General features: G+C 38.3%; 1 protein-coding gene across 1 annotated transcript; it reads left to right on the top strand.

Annotated features, from left to right (window-relative positions):
* Window positions 1-2,993: 2,993 nt before the first annotated feature.
* Window positions 2,994-16,973, top strand: caap1.L (caspase activity and apoptosis inhibitor 1 L homeolog). The gene is given in 6 exon segments (NM_001095890.1): window positions 2,994-3,295; window positions 4,249-4,452; window positions 6,737-6,821; window positions 8,919-8,991; window positions 12,321-12,394; window positions 16,488-16,973. Coding segments are annotated over 6 exon segments (882 nt in total). The 5' UTR covers window positions 2,994-3,181; the 3' UTR covers window positions 16,820-16,973.
* Window positions 16,974-19,147: the final 2,174 nt, after the last annotated feature.

Genomic DNA, 19,147 nt, shown 5'->3' with positions numbered 1-19,147 from the left:
TTACTACAACCCGTGAATGCTCCGAAACTTCAGAAAAAGACAGAAGAAAGAAGATGGCTGACGTGAATTCCGAGGCCAGAATCTGCGAGTAAAAAATTAGGGGCATTTGCCTGGGGGGCAGGTAGGCTGGGGGTCTACCCATGGTAGGGGGGTAGGTTTTTTTTTTTTATTACGGGTTGAATTCTCCTTTAAGAAGTTCCCCTTGGAGTTTTGCTTGCACGATGATATGCTTTATGTAGTACAGTATGTGTATAGGCTCTCTCTGTGTGAGTCCATTCATTAGTTCCTTGGCCCTGGTCTTAAATACAAATTGGGATGCCCCATTTGGTGGAATTGGGGTGATGGCTCTCATAATGAAGAGTTAGTTGCTGTGGTTTGAGTGTGGCACATAATCATTGAGGACTTGTAATATGGCTTCTCCAGTCCAAAAAAAGGCAGATCATTGATGTAACCAGAAACCAGAACATAATATGGCTGGTGTATTTCACCATTGTGTCTCTAAAAACTCTTATCAGCCTCCCACCAGTCCATGAAAAGCTTGTTGTACAAAAGTGCAGACACAGCCCCCATTGCCACCCTACATGTTTTTAAATTGAATTTCTCATGCAATATGAAATAATTGTGATTCAAGCAAAACTGAACAAGATAAAAATCAATGAACTGACCATCCCAATCACTTTCTGTTTTCATGAAAACAAACAAATAGGCGATGTTTGTGTGCAATGGAGGTGTAAGATTATTGATGCTTTCCTCTGCTCAGGTGCTTGATTATTGATTTGTAACATCAAACAAAGTATATCGACTCGCTTCTAGTGATGAGTGAACTTTTTATCAATGTAATTTTTCCTACCGCGCACCTGTAGTTCACCAGTCCTGCAAATGGTGGTTCGTTCTTCCGTTGACCTGGCCGGGTCCCTTAACAACGCATATGTATAGAAACGGATCCGCACACACTCTAGTTAATGCAGTCGTTGGACAAGTTGCGAAAAAACACCCGTTGCCTTCAATACATGTTTGTGAAATTTTTGGAGAAAGGCCTGATTTGCTCATCACTTCTTTCTTCATCTTCCTCACCTTAGGCCGTGCACTTTAAGGGGAAGGAAATAATGTGCCTTAATAACTATGTACAACACTATATTTAATTAGTAATATTTACTTAATGCATTTGTATGCAGGCCATATTGTGGTAGAGTGACCGAGGAATTGGTTAAAAAAGGGTGTTTTTTCCTTTGATGATGTAGGCACCAGGAAGGGTGGTAATAAACTGAGAAGTTTTTCCTCTTTAAAGGCTGTGGTGGCCAGGTACTGGAAGCTGGAGTATTCTGGAAAGAACAGGCAAACCAGGTACTCCGATCCAGTAGTCCAGCTCACGGATTCCTCTCTTACTCATATTCCATTTTTAAATTCAAAATAATGCCTGGCTGCTTGTGTAATTTGGACTGTAGCAACCAGATAGCTGCTGACATTCTAAACTGGAGAGCTGCCGAACAAAAGAAACAAATTTTTTTTAAAAATGTTACTGATCCTTTAAACAGTGGCCATACACTGGCAGATAAAACTGCCGACAGACGGAGACAGCAGCTTATTGGCCTGTGTATGGGGCCCTCCAACGGGCTTCCCCAATCGATATCTTGCCGAAAGTCGCCAGTTTAAGGTGGACATATGCAGATTTACCTTCATATCGGTGCCATCTCCCGACCTGCCACTAAGCATTCAGATCAAATAAAGTAGTAAAAGAACAGATCAGATGATGTTCTGCCCCTGACAGCAATCGTACGAAAGTTATGTCCGACAAAAGCTGGTGACACTCTCCCACTATCAGCAGGTCGGCAGAGACAATATCGGTAGCCGACAGAAATTTTCTAACCTGTCTGATCAACTGAACGTCATCTCACTAAAAATGAGGGGACACTCCACACACGGCCCGAAAATCATATGAAGCAGAGATTTGTATGATCAAATCTTTGCGTCTATGGCCAGCTATTTACTCTTCGTTATGATCCAATCGTTGGGCCGTAGGGCCCACGATTGGATCAGCCAGATATCGCCCACCTCAAGATGGGCATATCGGGGAGAGATCCACTCGTTTGGCGATCTCTCAGTGTATGGCCACCTTTAGTCTGTGAACATTAAAGAACTATCATGAAAGACAAAACAATACCTCTTCACTGTTTCTGAAATTATCACATTACTTTCCACGTACCCCCTCTCAAGCAAATCTCTACTGTTTTAGAGCCAACTCTACTTTTTTTTTTTATAATCTATCAGAATTCAAATGTACTTTCAGGGCTGGAACTAGGGGTAGGCACAAGAGGCACGTGTCTAGGGCGCCAGGCACATACCTCACATGCAGCTTACCCCTAGTCCAGCAAGTGTTACCTCAGTGAAAAGTAGAAGTCAAAGTGCTTTGCGCACAACTGCACTCGGCTGCGCACGTGCGTCCTCGGTTGCGCACGTGCGTCCTCGGTTACGCGCGATTACGCACGCGCGTCCTCGGGTGCGCACGGTAACGAACGCGCATACTTGGTTGCGCGCGGTTACGCACGCACGTACTTGGTTGCGCACTGCTGCTGCTCGGTTGCCTATAGCGCCTGGCTTGCCTGGCCCGGCACTGTATTCTTTAATAGAAAAATACACCTACCCGGGAATGATAAATATGTTTGTATTGAAATGTAAACTGCAATTAAATGAGAAATATTGTTTGTGATTTACTCAAGTGAAAACGTACCACCACCGGTGGAAACCTAGACAAGTATAAGATACAAGCTTCATTAAATGTGGTGGGTGTATAAGCTCTGTAGTTTTAAAGAAAGCTGACAGCCACGAATCGCCCTAAATAAAAATGGAGCCTAGAACTCTCGCAGTACAGTGCGCAGTCGCAAAAGAGCTGGCTTCATTTTAGATTCTATTCCCTCGCTAATCATGGCTGCCGCAACTTCAAACTTCCGGAAACGATAAGCGGAAGCTTGCAGCGGCAGAATATGCAAGTTATCCCAACAGGATTGATGCTGTATAGCTTGGACCCTAGAGAAAAGATAATAATACACTCGAGCAAAGATTTTCTCCTCCGTGTATAATGTGTTTACCTGCCTGGTAGCTAGCTGTACATCGTTCTTTGTGTCCTTTCCCGTCTCAGTGCTCATTTCCTTTTGAATTTAAATAGAATTGTTTTACAGTGGTTATGGCTGGTGACAAGAAAAGCTCTAAAGAAAAAAAGAAAAGGCGAAGGTCTTGCGAAGGTGGAACCCAAGTGGAAAGGAAGAGAAGGTCCGCGGATGTCAGTCACACTCAGCAAGTGAGTCAGCTGTGCCCTGTGTTCAGAACATTCTGCATATCCTATCCTTTCACCTCCCATTTGGAAGACAATTCTATTTTTAAAGGGGAGTTATGTTTCTCAAATTCCTTACGAAACAAGAGAAAGGACTACCATTGAACGACTGAGCTATTCGGTCTCCTTTTGCTTCCCATGAGCATAAAAAACGTTTGTTTGTTTTTTTTTGTATGATGACTTGTCTGTTGTATAACAAAGATGAACAAATATGAGTTATGCAACATAATCTTGCAAGTTGGGGTTAGCGTCAGGTCTAGTAACCCATAGCAACCAATCAAATGTTTGCATCAGCAAAGCAGTTTATACTTCTTGATTAATAAGGGTTCTCAAGCTGGTGTGGGTTATCATCAATAATGTTATTCCTGATTGTTACCATTTTCTTGTGAGATATTATAGTGGATATATGATAAGGCTCCGATTTGTGAAAAGGCCACAAAGTCGATCGTTTACTGGGGCAGAGATTTCTCACTGTATTTCACAAAATGAAAAAAAGCAAACCTGATCCTTTATTTGTTTTAAACTGTAGGAGGCAGTTACTGCAGATTTTCAGAGATGCAATGTCGCGGTGCTAAGTACTGCATTTCTGTTGTTATATATATTATTTATGGTAGCATATGGGACTTCATGCTGGCTGCCTAAGGCAGTTTATAAGAAGTATTGTTTACTTGTAAGTCTCATGTAATGTAAGCTTGCAGTATATTAAATTACAATCTGACAAGAAGACTTTTTTGTGTTCATATAGTATGACTGGATACAGAAAGTCCACGGGGATCCATGAGGTGACTCACTGGTATCACTGTGGCCAATAAAAATGTATGGAATTGCAGCTCACTCCAGCTTTCGCAATTAGTGTACCTGTGTCTACAGGATTCATCTTTGCCATCCTTTGTTAATAGAATTGCTATAATGTTTTGTAGGAATCTGATTTTTCTCTGTTACCTGCTGCCAGCAAGGAAGAGGAAGATGATGAGCCAAGTGACATAGAAGAAGGAGGCCTAGACCTAAATGTTCCTCTTAAACCAATTAGCTTCTATATTTCTGACAAAAAGGAAATGCTCCAGCAGTGCTTTAGAGTGGTAGGGGAGAGAAAACTGCAGAAAATGCTTCCTGACTTATTGAAGGTAATATTTCTATGTACTTGGAATTATTGCAATTACTATTTTAACATAACCTAATAAATGATGTGGGCCATTCATCAATGTCGTCACAAGTTAAAAAATATCTTATCTACAACAAGAGTCTGGTTAGACCTGAGTTGCACATTACCATTTGTATGTCTGTAAGATTGTTTTTTTATAGATATTATTAATTTAGCACTACTGCTGTCCCACGTTCCATATTTGAAGTAGAGATGCACCGAATCCACTACTTTGGATTCGGCCGAACCCCCGAATCCTTCACGAAGGATTCGGCCAAATACCAAACCCGGACCCTAATTTTCATATGCAAATTAGGGATGGGAAGGGGAAAAATGTTTTACTTCCTTGTTTTGTGACAAAAAGTCACACAATTTCCCTCTCCTCCCCTAATTTGCACATGCAAATTTGGATTCGGTTCAGCTGGACAGAAGGATTCGGACGAATCCTGCTGAAAAAGGCCGAATCCCGAACTGAATGGTGCATCCGTAATTTGAAGATTCTGGAAAGCCGCTACTCTGAGCACCAAACTCCATCATGGAGACATGGTTATATTTTACTCATCCTAGCTGTGAAGATTTTTAGGTAGCACCAGAAGCAAATATACATTCTTATGACAAATGGAACTAGTTGCCAAACTGCTTAAAATAAAAAACTGGATAAATAGTTAGGCTGTTCAAAATAAAAAATGTTTCTAATATAGTTAGTTAGCCAAAAATGTCATCTATAAAGGCTGGAGTCACTGGATGTCTACCATAATAGCCAGAACACTACTTCCTGCTTTACATCTCTCTAACTTTTAACTAGTCATTGACTTTAAGGGGGGCCTAATGGGAAATAACTGTTCAGTGAGTTTGCAATTGATCCTAAGCATGCAGGTCAGATTCAGAAACAAACGACTATGACCAATATGGCTCCCCTCAAGTCAATGATTGGTTACCCTGCACCCCCATCACCCAATTGAATTCAATGATGACTGTGACTAGGGGCATGCCCAGATGAAGCCAGGACTAGATATGCTTCAAGTTTGCATATTTCCATATTTTCCGTTATACATCATTCCCTGCTCCAGGGTAGTCTTAAACACTATTACATTGACACACTGTGGTGAGTTTTATTAGTGGCCAGTTAACCTACCTGTTTTTTTTCAGGAAATTGGAGTACCCACGTAAGCATGGGGATAATTTACAAACTTCTTGTAGATAGTACCCTTACAGAATTTAACCAAGGGCCCTAGCGTCAAAGTAAATTACAGGGCAACTTTTGCTCACATTGGCTGATGGATTCTGGCCTTTTGCTTTATAAAATATATTTAATACTCCCTGTAACCTACATTAACATTCATAAGAAGTGCTACATAAAAGTGGATAGGCAATTGTAGCACTCTTGCCAGGCATGTGGGAGGATGGATGTTTGGCATGGAGCACTCTGATCTCCATTAATAAATGAGCCCCGAGTCTTGTTTACTGTGCATAATATGCCATGCATGTACACCACTGTAAGAAATGCTTGTGTGAAAAGCATGCACACTTACTTCATACAGTTAAAAGAAAAAAAAAAGGAATGTCCACTTTTGATGTTATGGATTATATATGCTGTTTTTTGAAGGCGTATAGTTTGCCTGTTTCCTGATAGGACTGTGCCATGAGTCAATTCAAACAGACTTTTAACATTGAATTCAAATGTCATTTTGTCCTGGAAAGTGTAGAACAGTAGGGATGGTAATGGATCCAGTGCTGCCATTTGGAGTCATCTGTAACCATTTTTATATATTGAAAATTTTGTGGCATTCTAGCATTGCTTCTAATTCAAGTTCTTAGCATAATTCATTAAAAAAAAACATACATGTGCACAGTATGGACCAAAAAGTTTATATGAATTGAATAGTCATGGTCAAATCAGCCATCTTTGGGTGTACTCCTTTAAGAATGTAACTGAAAAAATTCTTTAATACCAGTGTTTGTTCTCGAGTCTGATCTTTAGATGTATATAATGGTCTTGAGCCTGCTAAAGTTAGGGCTGCTGAAATTACACATGGACCTGTGTTTCTCAGGTTGAAATACTCCAATAATCCCAGTGGGTAGACATTGCATAGGGGCCAGAATAGATGTGCCCATGTTTGTATGTGCTCTATCTGTATCAAAACTATTTTAACAAAAAACCTTTTAAAATTACAGGAATTAATCTTTTCAACTATAGTAGAAAAATCCATGGCATAGAATTTTAGCATGCACTACATAAAAGTTGAAATGTTTTATTTATGTTATAGGCATATTCTACTGAAGAGATCAAACAGATGTGCCTGGAACAGTTGGAGTTGCTTTCTGAAAATAAGCTTCTGAGGATACTTGATGGTATGGTTGTCTAATAATTATATCTACACATGTATCAAACATTTTTATCAGTGTCAGAGATATGGCAACAAAATAATGTATAAAATTGTAACAGGTGCTTTGTGACTGTGATTTTAGTAGAGCTCAGGAAGAAGGCTACAGAGGCTCTTGATTATAATTTCTACTATTGAGCTGTGTATCAGCAAATATAACAAATTGTACCATTGTACCATTTTAGAAAAGCACTTATTTTTATTTGGCTAACTGAGAGCTACTGTGAAATAAAGGTGAACTGCCCCTTTAAAGAAACATTTCTGATATCCAGTTCAGTGTTTTAAAGTTATGTCAGAGCACATATAGAGAAATTGAGAAGAAATATATCTGAACATGGTACTTATTATTAGTCCTCTGTGGGTTGTGTTCAGGCCTGGACTGGTAATGTATCCATTCGGCAAATGCCCGAGAGGCCGCTCTATCCTGTGTCAAAGTGGGCCGCACGCTGCCTTATTACATGTGGCGCTTATTTTAGAAAGAATGCCTGCCGTCTACTTTAGGTATACGGCAAGCATTTTAGGACAGGGGAGGGCTGAGCCACGAGGGTGGAGACTGGAAGAAGATCTGTGGGCAGCCTCTTCTGATCATATGCAGCAATACATTATGATCCGTCTTGTGGCTTTGATCTGCTGTACCATTTAACTTTAAACAGCACGGGGCAGATAAGAGTTTGCACGTCTCTCAATAAAAGAATGTGGGAGGATTGGCCTGTACTGAGCGCCTGTTCTCTGCTGCTCTGGAGAAGTGCACACTCTTATTGGAAGGCTGCTGTTTAAAGGTAACGTGGGTCACAAGAAGGATCGTAAATTCTCTAGGCATACTGGCTGCTGGAAAGGGGGGCTTTAAGGACACAGGACAGATGGTATTGTTGGCTATGCTTGCTGCTGTTTATAATTAACTGTTTCAGGGGAGTAGAGACAGAAGACAATAGTATTGTTCCCTATTCTGCTGTTTTAAAATTAACTGTTACATTATAGGGTATTGAGGCAGGAAACTATCCTATTGTTGCTTGCTGTATATGTGGGTGTATATGGGAGGTAAATATCGGGGGATAGTGTAGGTAAGTGCAGCACAGAGTGTATATGGGGGATGGGAGGTATATATAAGGATATTAGAATTCACTGAGGGGTTCTGTGACCATATAAAGACACAAGGCTGCAGGCTGAGTTATACAGGGAACTCTGAGTATCACTCATGTATTATAAGGGATAATGTACCCCCTACTGTAAATGATATGGATATTAGAATTCACTGAGGGGTACTGTGACCATATAAAGGCACAATGCTGCAGGCTGACTTATACAGGGAACTCTGAGTATCACTCATGTATTATAAGGGATAATGTACCCCCTACTGTAAATGATAAGGATATTAGAAGTCTCTGAGGGGTTCTGTGACCATATAAATGCACAAGGCTGCAGGCTGAGTTATACAGGGAACTCTGAGTATCACTCATGTATTATAAGGGATAATGTACCCCCTACTGTAAATGATAAGGATATTAGAAGTCAGGGGTTTTTGTTTTATATATATATATATATATATATATATATATATATGCATGTGTATAGGTAAAAGACTAGCACGCATTTGTGGGCTGCTTTGATTTTTTTTGCCAGGGCTGCTTTTTACTCCCAGTCTGGCCCTGGTTGTGTTTGCCTACAGCGAGCAGATAGGTTGTAGAACGCATTGGTTAGTGTTTCCACTGATAATGTTTGTGTAGACATTTTCTGTAATGGTTCATTGGCTACGTTTTGATGGGGGTCTATGCATTGTGGAATTCCATAAGGAGAAGATGCAGAAAATACCCTGAGGTAGTGTTCAGGTAGAGATTAAAGAAGCATTAAAGTAGTGTTAATTACATTTCAGGAATATGTAGCATTTATTATATTTTTTATTTCAAATGTGTTCCCTCTTGTGCAGTCTTCTGTCACTGATGTTCTATATACAAATATTAGACAGAAAATGCTAATAAACAGCTTTAAATCAAGCTAATACATCCTTAAACATGTAAAGCAAATGAATGGGGTTAGTTTCTCTGTTTGAAACACTCTTATGTTCTAGGTGAGCAAGGAAATGATTCTGCCACAGAGGAGGAAACTGAAGGGCATGTAAGAAGATCAGAGCTAATTACTCCGTGAGTATGAAAACAACATTATTGTTTTTAGGACTTTTGGCTTGCATTGTTTACCACTGCAGTTGTCTGAACACAAAATAACTTTTACAGTTTGGAAATATAAGATTAAGGGGCAGATTTACTAAGGGTCGAATATCGAGGGTTAATTAACCCTCGATATTCGACCAGGAACTAAAATCGTTCGACTTCGAATATAGAAGTCGAACGATTTAGCGCAAATCCTGCAATCGAACGATCAAAGGATTATTAGTTCGATCGAACGATTCGAAGGATTTTAATCCAACGATCGAAGGAATATCCTTCGATCAAAAAAACGCAGGCAAGCCTATGGGGACCTTCCCCATAGACTAACATTGAGTTCGGTAGCTTTTAGCTGCCGAACTAGGGGGTCGAAGTTTTTCTTAAAGAGACAGTACTTCGATTATCGAATGGTCGAATAGTCGAACGATTTTTAGTTCGAATCGTTCGATTCGAAGTCGTAGTCGAAGGTCGAAGTAGCCCATTCGATGGTCGAAGTAGCCAAAAAAACACTTCGAAATTCGAAGTTTTTTAAATTCGAATCCTTCACTCGAGCTTTGTAAATGTGCCCCTAACAGTACACACAAAGGAATAATAAGTGGCAAAAATGCCACTTGGCTTGTTCATGTGATGTAACATACTGTGATTTGTTAGTTACTTCACATAGCTTGGAATTAAAAACTTGCTTGATTAAAAATGGGTGTTGATAACTTATGTAGAGCTGGTATACAATCAGTGCATCAGCTTTAGTCAGGGGCTAATTTCTTAATGCTTGAGCCTCCGGTTTTTGAAACCACTCAGAACTCATGAGGCTGGAGGCGTGAGCATTAATAAATCAGCCTGAAGATAAACACAGAGGAGGGGCTGATTCATGAAGTAGCCTCCTTTCTCAAATCTTATATGGTAAAATTTAGTAAATTCATTACACTTTAAAAAAAACTTGCTTTTAGAAGGGAGTCTTTACTTAGTTACTCAGAACTATAAAGCCCAACACTCTTTGTTATCACAGTATACTGATTTCTATCTTAACAACATATGTAGTATCTTGTACTGGGCATCGATGTTCTTACAATATCTACTTCCTTTCTGTTTTTTTACCTCAAGCTGTGGTTGAAGAACAAATGTGTATTCACTAGGCTTCTTGAATTAAACAGTGTCCCCTTGTGAAAAAGGCTTCGCCTTTTCATACTGTCATTTTTCTGCGAAATCCCTAGTCACTGCTGTTCCTGTCTGCGATTGATCTTATCTCTTGTACAGAATGTTCAGTTCTTTGTGCATACACTCAGGCATACTTATTCAGCCACATTACTTTGAAGCGTAGCCAGATAATGTGCTTTATAATTTATATTAGCCTTGCCATGCAGTATTTTATTTAAATGCAAATCTGTTTTATATTGCAGAGATGCCAGAACTGGGAAAAAAACATCCATATTTCCATTTATGCGATATCCAAGGCTTTTCATTGTATTTACTTCAAATGGCACTGTTATTGCCTAGGAATTCGCAAGACCTCATCCCACTTCTATTCCCTATGTACCAAGCTTTTTGTAACCACTCCCAGAATTTGGCATCTTCATAGTCTGTAGCATGTATCTTAGTAAGCAGAAATGTAGTGTGGATAGAAGATTTTCACAACAATGTTCACTGTCTACAAACAACATTGTAGCCTCGGAAGATTGCCTTCTAAAGCATTCTTTGTATATACTATCCTATTTTGCTTATTCTGATATATTTCTTTGTTTCTGAATGCTTTCATAGGTACATTGTAAAAGAACAAGTCTGATTGTACCAAAGAACTGTCACTAGATGGCTCTGCAAACCTTATTTTTGCTTATAGAGCACTGTACAGTAAATTACATGGCTAATGCAGACTTATCAGAACAGAATTGTTCTCTGAAAATAACACTCCGAGGACCAGAAAAGCAGATGCTCCTGTTTTCTCTCTCCTGTCTAAGTTTGTGTGCAAGTAATAGCATCTTGCACAGTTGTCCATTTTTCCAGTAATCGAATATATGATGTTTGTGGTAGTAGAAATGAAGACTCTGTGTATCCTCAGGAGTTTATCTATGGCATCGTAAAACTGGCAGCCTTCTTCCTTTGTGGAGAATACTAGTTGTCCCGATAGGTGGTTAAAACTTACATAAAGTTTCCAGGTTTGCTTTCATCAGTTTTATAGTTTAGGTTTATTTCTAAGTAAAGGAAATGTAGGCATTAACACCCTTATTTATTAAATGGAACATAAACCCCACTTCTCGACTTAAACTCTTTCATACTGGAAATGTGCATAGACACTATTTGAACTTTTAAACAGGCATACCTGATTCCAAAGATTGAAATTATAATCTGACTCTGTAGTAGAGACCTTTCCCACACCCCTCTCACAGATCATGGATCCAACCCCTTTCTCACCTTGTTCCATTGTAAAGTGATTGATTCTGGGACTTGAAGTCTCCAAGCTTTCCAAGAATCTATGGACTACCCACTATGGAAAGCAGATTTATGTCCCAGAACCCATCCATTAATGGAACAGGGTGAGGGAGGGCTTGCATAACACTGAGTCTAATGGGAGTTGGAAAAATGCTTGAGTATCATGTTTTCCTTTCATCATGGTTTCCTTTTAATCTATGGATTCGGGTATATTTGTGTAACAAATGTATACGTTTGGAAGTCTAGATGTGTTTTTCCAGATGTATTGACCTTTTCTACATAAGGCCAACTGAATAAGGGGGATAGATTCTCCCTTTAATGTTAGTGTACCTTAGATTCTCTGCAGTAGAAATTTACCTTGATTATTCTAACTGCACAAGTGCAAAAGTACATTTGTGTTAGCAAATAAGAATTAGATTTCTTACTTCCCTTAACCACAATAGCAGCAGCATTTTCTAAAAAGCTCACTAGTTATTAAAGAAAACTTCTTTTTTGTCAGTATGGATTATAGGACATGGGCAGTGATCCATGACTTCACTCATGTGGGGGTCTTCTTTTTGTGGAGGAATTATATTAGGGTAACCACCTCAAGTGGGACATTGCCATGCATTGTACTAGGAGGAAACCATTAATACTGTATTTAAATGAATAAGTTTGAGTGTACTTAAAAGTGTGATCTAATTGAGCTGTGGCAGGCTGCTGTGATTATTGTTTAAGATGCCAATGTACCTTTTGAGAACTTCCGTGCTACAGCCCTACCTTGCACCTGTTCTGACGCTAAAGTTTCAAACTAGATAAATTCATGTGAAATCCTGCAACCTTATTTGCCTCTACTATGAATGCAGCCTATTATTTAAAGCTTATTTTTAATCCTCCTCTTGCAGACAAGACAACAATGTAGATTCTACTTCTTCTTTAAGGGATATTGCTGGGGTGGAAGAATCGGATACAAAAACAGGTAACTAAACTGAACTAAAACCGCATAAATGGAACCGTAATATGCAGCTAGATATAGCTATGCAAGGTTAATTTATATATTGTTGATAGCAAATCAGTTCCTGACACGCAGTGGCATAACTATAGTCCCAGAGGATGTTGTTTTTATATATTATAGTAAATAAAGTATTAATCCTCCTCACACTTGAACAGTTTTTCTTTATCATTATTGTCTTGGGCAGATTACATGCACCACCTGTCCCCACATACATCCATAATTGTACTACAACTATTCCTCTATATATCTGATGGTAAATTGTGTTCTATATTATTGCCAGCACATCTGGAATTACAGCCAGTGGATATGGGGATTTAAAATACAGGTATGGGACCCATTATCCAGAATGTTTGGGACCTGGGGCTTTCCGCATAAGGGATCTTTCCGTAATTTGGATCTCTATACCTTAAGTCTACTTGAATTCTTTGTTGTCTTGGGCAAATTACTTGCACCACCTGGCTCTACATACATACATAGTTCTACTACAACTATTTTTTTTTGTCTATCTGATGGTAAATTATGTTCTATATTATTGCCAGCACATCTGGAATTACAGCCAGTGGATATGGGGATTTAAAATACAGGTATGGGGCCCATTATCCAGAATTCTCAGGACCTGGGGTATTCCGCATAAGCGATCTTTCCGTAATTTGGATCTCTACACCTTAAGCCTACTTAAGAATCATTTAAACAGTAAATAACCCCAATGGTATTGCTTTGCCTCTAATGAGGAGTAATTATATCTCAGTTGGGATCAAGTACAAGGTGCTGTTTTATTATTACAGAAAAAAAGAAAATATATTTTGAAAATTGGAAAATTGAATCTATGGGAGATGGCCTTACCACAATTAGTAGCTTTCTGGATAATGGGTTTCTGGACAGCAGATCTCTGCTACTGCACAAGCCAGGCTCAGATATGAACCAGTGCAGTAACCAATAGCAACAGCAGTTCCCTGTAATCAAGTAGGGCAAGGGAGATGCATCTTTGGGTTAGTGCACTAGAACAAAGCTGCTTAGTGTTAGTAAATGAACTGCATCTACTTCTCACTATCTTTCTAATTCCCTGTAATAGCTTAAATAGAAGAAGCAGACCATCTTGTTGCGATTCCCCTGCCAATGTCCTTGCAGCTTACATTGTATTTCATCTCAACTAAAGTGTTGGAAAATGCATTAGCTATCTCTGGTATATACTATTATAAATGAGCAATCATTTTCCCTTTATTCAGTGAACAGGGTTAAATGCATGTTTTTAACCTACCGTTAATCCATTGTAGCTTGTAGTTGGCCTGCCATAATGCTGTTTCCATGCAATATGTTTTGATTATGAACTAATAATTATATGTTGGTAGTGTGTAATATTATGTTTACCTTGAAATTGACCGGGCTTCTAAAAGGGGTGGAATAATTATTGAAATGAGTGCATATGTGTAATCATAGCTGTCGTCTTCTGTATATAAATTGTGCCATAGAGCTATGGCAGCTCAAATGCTACAACACCTGGTGAACTGGTATTTATGTTGTAATAAAAACATGTTACTTTTTTAAAACCAAATATTGTAAACAGTTTGCCAAGGAAGGACTGTTACAGCTTTGTTTGGGGAGGTTTCCAATAGAAGAATGTTCATGGCAGAGCTTATAATTATATATACATATACAAATAATAATGGTGATTTGAAACATGTTTTAAAGCAGACGACAACCAAGTACAATATATTTATTTAAACTGTTATTGAGTAGCCAGTATTAAAAAAACATCCAATCCCTTCTATAGCGATGAAATGGATCCAGACACCATTTTTTTTCGAGTGCTTTGTTTCTCATGTGAGAGGAAATTTCCCATGGGCAACAAAGCATCCCATTGCCTTTAAATCACTTTTTGTCATTAAAATAAAACTGTATCCCCAAAAAAATACTTAAGCAATATATAATTTTTCCAAACTGGAATATATATTTAAGTAAATATTGCCCTTTTAGATCTGTTACCTTGAACCACCATTTTGTAATAGTCTGTGTGCTGCCTCAGAGATCACCAGACCAGAAATACTACAACTCTAACTGTAACAGGAAAACGTGTGGGAGTAAAAGACAGAATTTTGTCCATTAATTGACTGGTGACCTAACATGTATGGTTTGTTCAGTTTGTTTGTGTGCACTGTGAATCCTAGGATCCCAGGGGGAGACATTAATTCTTAAAATGGCAATTTTCTATTTATGATTACCCAATTGCACATACTACTAAAAATTTATATTATTATGAAAATGGTTTATTTACATGAAGCAGAGTTTTACATATGAGCTGTTTATGGCCTGTATATTTTTATAGAGACCTAAGTTCATGGGTATACTTTTCCTTTAATAGTCATTTGTCTTATCAATCCCTTCTGACTAAGCAACAGCACCTGGGAACAGTTTATCTCCATTAACTTATAGTATGGGAAGTATTGGGGAGATGTGTAACAAAAAGTGAAATAACTTAAAGGGGAACTATCACGGAAATTAAAATTTAATATAAGCTTCATCGTTTTGATACAAGACACTTTCTGAATATGATCAATCCAAAATTCTGTACAGTTTCTGAAATATTCAAGTTTGTCTTCTCTATCAGCATCTGTTTCTTTTCATTCTGGAGTTGGGTGTCAGATTTTCATTGACTGTTCGATCCAATATATCTTATAGGGGGGGGTTCCTTTCCTAGCAGATGTTTTAAGATTTCTGGTGATTTTAAAAGAGTGAACTCTAGCACATCTTCTAGGCAAAATGACCCCCCTCGCCCAAAGGATGTATCAGATTAACTATCATTCAAAATCACACTCCTGCATAAGGGTAAGATCACACTGGGAGTTTCAGGGAGATTTAGTCGCCTGGCGACTAATCACCTCGTCTTTGCGGCGACCAATCTCCCTGAATGTCTTCCCTCACTCTTGCACTGGCTAAAATACAAAATCGCCAATGCTAAGCACAAGCGGCGATTCGTTTTCCGAAGTCGCCCGAAGTTTCCTCGTTAGAAGAGGAACAAATACTGAGAGAAGAAGAGTGAGTTTACTTGATTATTTCAGAAACTGGTCAGAATTTCGAAAATTTCTTATTTTAGTATGACGAAGCTTATATTAGGTTTTCGTTTTTTGAGATAATTCTCCTTTAATAAGCACAGAGAATAAAAAATATACATTATAAAAGTTAATCTAAAGGGGAACCACAACTTTAAAGGGGTTAGTATGTTAAAGACTGGCAAATTCTAAACAAGTTTTCAATTGACCTTCATTTTTTATTTTTTATCGTTTTTAATTGTCGTCTTCTTCTGACTTTTAAATTGTTGTCACTGACCTCCTCGGTAACGCTATAAATGTATTGTTGTTGCTACTTTTTATTACTTCTATTTCTAATTTAGGCCACTCCTATTCATATTCAAGTCTCTTATTAAAATCAATGAATGGCTGTTAGCTAAAATTTCAAACTGGAGAGCTGCTGAAAATGAAGCTAAATAACTAAAAAAACAAATAATAAAAAATGAAAACCAATTGGAAATTGTCTTAGAATATCATTCTCTACATAATACTAAAAGTTAATTTCAAAAGTGAACAATCCCTATAAATTCATAGACTGGCATAAATAAGCCAGATAAATGCAGATAAGAGAGACCTAAGGTGACCAAACATAACATGAGTACAGGTTGGCCAATTTCTACCGTACCACCTGGTCAGGGTCAGTCTCCACAGATCATCTTGTGATCCTGTCAGATTGCAGGTGATTTGTCCTGTCTGAAAATTGTATAGGCCACTGTGCTATTACAGCAGGTAATGGGCAGATGGGTAAAAAGTAAAGATTACTAGTTGGTAAGATACAATGGTTGATTGGCCAGTCTGTTATGTATTTTGCTTTTTATAATGTCCCTTTAAGAAAAGTACACATGTGTTGGGCTAATTATACTAACCAATGCTTCCTATAAGAAGGACTTCCTTTATTTTCTATATTTATATAGCACTGGCTTTTGCCATTGTTTCCTAGATCTTTCATTTAGATTGCATTATTCTTTCTCACAAAATGTACTTATTTTCAGGCAGAGGAGAAGACTTCGATGCCATCAGTATAAATGCTGATACATATGACAGTGACATAGAAGGGGCAAGTTGCGAGAATACCGATGCATCTGCTGCGGTACCCATTAAAGCAGCCGATCAACCTGATGATTTAGTGATGGACATCGAGAAAAGTGTGAGCGAGATTTTAGGCTTGGCAGAGCCATTATCTGAAGAAATTCCGCCTGCTGTAGTGAATGTGCTCCCAGAGGATGTTCAGCCATCAGCTCAACAGCTTGATCTATTGGAATTAGAGATGAGGGCCCGTGCAATCAAAGCCTTGATGAAGGCTGGCGATGTCAAGAAGTCTTAAAACTGTTGTACTTTTATTTTAGTTTTACATGCATTCACTTTAATGAGATATATCTGTAACTTATCAAGCAAAATGTTCTTAAACAGGCCTTCTAGGCACAGCATTACCATTACAAGGTTAAAATCATTTATTAAAATCTTTTTTTATTAGAATATATCTGCAATAGAGTCAGCTTGAACTCTGGTACAGCAAGTCATTTATTTATATTAGCTCCCTTTATTGTGGGATTGTACCATTTCATCATTTAAAAGTAGTGACAGCAGTTGCTTGCCTTTTGTATCCCTTGTCAGATACAGAACGATTCTCTAAAGGATGTGCTTCATTAAATGGAAATGTTGATTTTCTATGTTTATAGTTGCTTCACTGTGGAAAACTGTGTCTCCCAAAAGATTTTCTACCTGTTATTATTCCTAGTGCCTAAAACTTAAACATCCTGCTTACAGAAAGTAGGTTAAAGAGGTGGGTATTCGTATTTGCATTTTCTTGGGAATTCTATGCAGAGCACTTCTCTAGTTTTCATTTTTTTTCTCAGGGTATAATAATGTGCCTTTATTGGGAAATTTCACCTATGCCTTCCTGTGCAGTTCATGGTGGGTAATGAAGTTCCCCTTAAAGGAGTTGTTCACCTTCCAAACACTTTTTTCAGATCAGTTGTTTTCAAATTGTTCCCCAGAAATAAAGACTTTTTTCAATTACTTTCCATTATTTATTTTTTACTGGTTTTCTGAAATCAAAGTTTAAGGTTGAATGTCCCTGTCTCTGGTGTTTGAGTCTGTAATTCAGGTGAACAATCTAAACGGTTACAATTTTGCAACATTTAGTTCATGCGTTTCTCAGCAGCATCTCTGGAGTATTAGCAACTATTGTATCAATTGTAACAGCTGCCTTTAATGAAACCCAGAGATTCTGCTCAGCAGGGACAAGGATAAGAAATGTATCAACTAAATTTATCCATTTAGAACAGTTTACAGGGTCGGTGACCCCCCCCCTCCCAGAGCTGCTTCAGAAGGTGAAAAATGACACTTTACACTTCAATATTAGAAAACGGTGACACATAGAAAATAGAAAGTAATTGGAAAAAGTTATTATTTCTGGTGATCTATCTGAAAACAACTAGTTGTTTGAAGGTGAACAACCCCTTTAAACATACATCCCTCCAGTTAAAACACAGAAAGAAGGACAAAAAAAAGCAGCTCATAGCGTTGACAAAATTATTTTGCCTACATCTACTTTGTGGCCATGGCCCTACATACCTGTACACCCATTTTACACCTACAGATGTGCCAGTATAATTACTACAGAAAATGGATAAACAGAAAATTAAACCCCAGATATGCCAGTATAATATCTAAATAAATGGATAAAGGGCATATTAAACCTAGACTTGCCAATATCATCACTATATAGAATGGATAAAAAAAATCAAGGATGGAGGATGTGACCTAATAATGTAGATAAACTACTAAATCTTCTGCATTCAACCATATCCTTATAGTAAAGAATATTAAAGGAACAGTAACACCAAAAGCTAATAGTGTTTTAAAGTACATTATATTTAAAGTCATTTTAATATAATGTACTGTTGCACTACACTGATAAAACTGGTGTGGTGGTGCTTCAGAAACACAACTATAGTTTATATAAACACGCTGCTGTGTAGCCATGGGGGCAGCCATTCAAGCACAGGATACACAGCAGTAGATAACATATAAACACTGTGGAATCCCATTGTATACTACAGAGCTTATCTGTTATCTGCTATATAACTTGTTCCTTTTTTAGCTTTGAATGGCTACAAAGCAGCGTTTTTATATAAACTATAGTAGAGTTTCTGAAGCAAACACAATTGTACTAATATAGGGCAATAGTACATTATATTTAAATTACTTTAAAACACGTATTTTTTGCTGATACCATTCCTTTAACACATTTTATGCAAACAAAGTACCCCCCAAAGCACATTTTGATCCTGCAATTAGACAAAATCAAACTTTAATTTTACAAAATATCATCTCCCACAGGCTGAGGTACCAAGAAAAAATATTGCAATTTGCTGAATTTATTGTGCACAATTTCTTACATACAAAGGGATAACATCAGTGGCATAACTAAAGTGGAAGCAGACCCCGGAGTCGCAGGGGAACAAGGGGGCCCGGAATGTGGGGTCTGCTTCCTCTAATAAAAAAAACCCCTCCTCCCCAGCCACTCTCTTGAAGGGGGATTCAAGTCGGGCAGTTGTGGGCAGAGTCGGAGTGGAGACGGGACACGGGCGGGGAGGTGGACGGGATGATGAGCATCAGAGTGCGCTGGGCCCCTCTGAAGATTTTT

The sequence above is a fragment of the Xenopus laevis genome, chromosome 1L (assembly GCF_017654675.1).
Source record: "Xenopus laevis strain J_2021 chromosome 1L, Xenopus_laevis_v10.1, whole genome shotgun sequence".
Classification (NCBI taxonomy): domain Eukaryota; kingdom Metazoa; phylum Chordata; class Amphibia; order Anura; family Pipidae; genus Xenopus; species Xenopus laevis.
The sequence above is the reverse complement of the archived record's forward strand: the minus strand, read 5'-3'. Positions and strand labels throughout refer to the sequence as shown.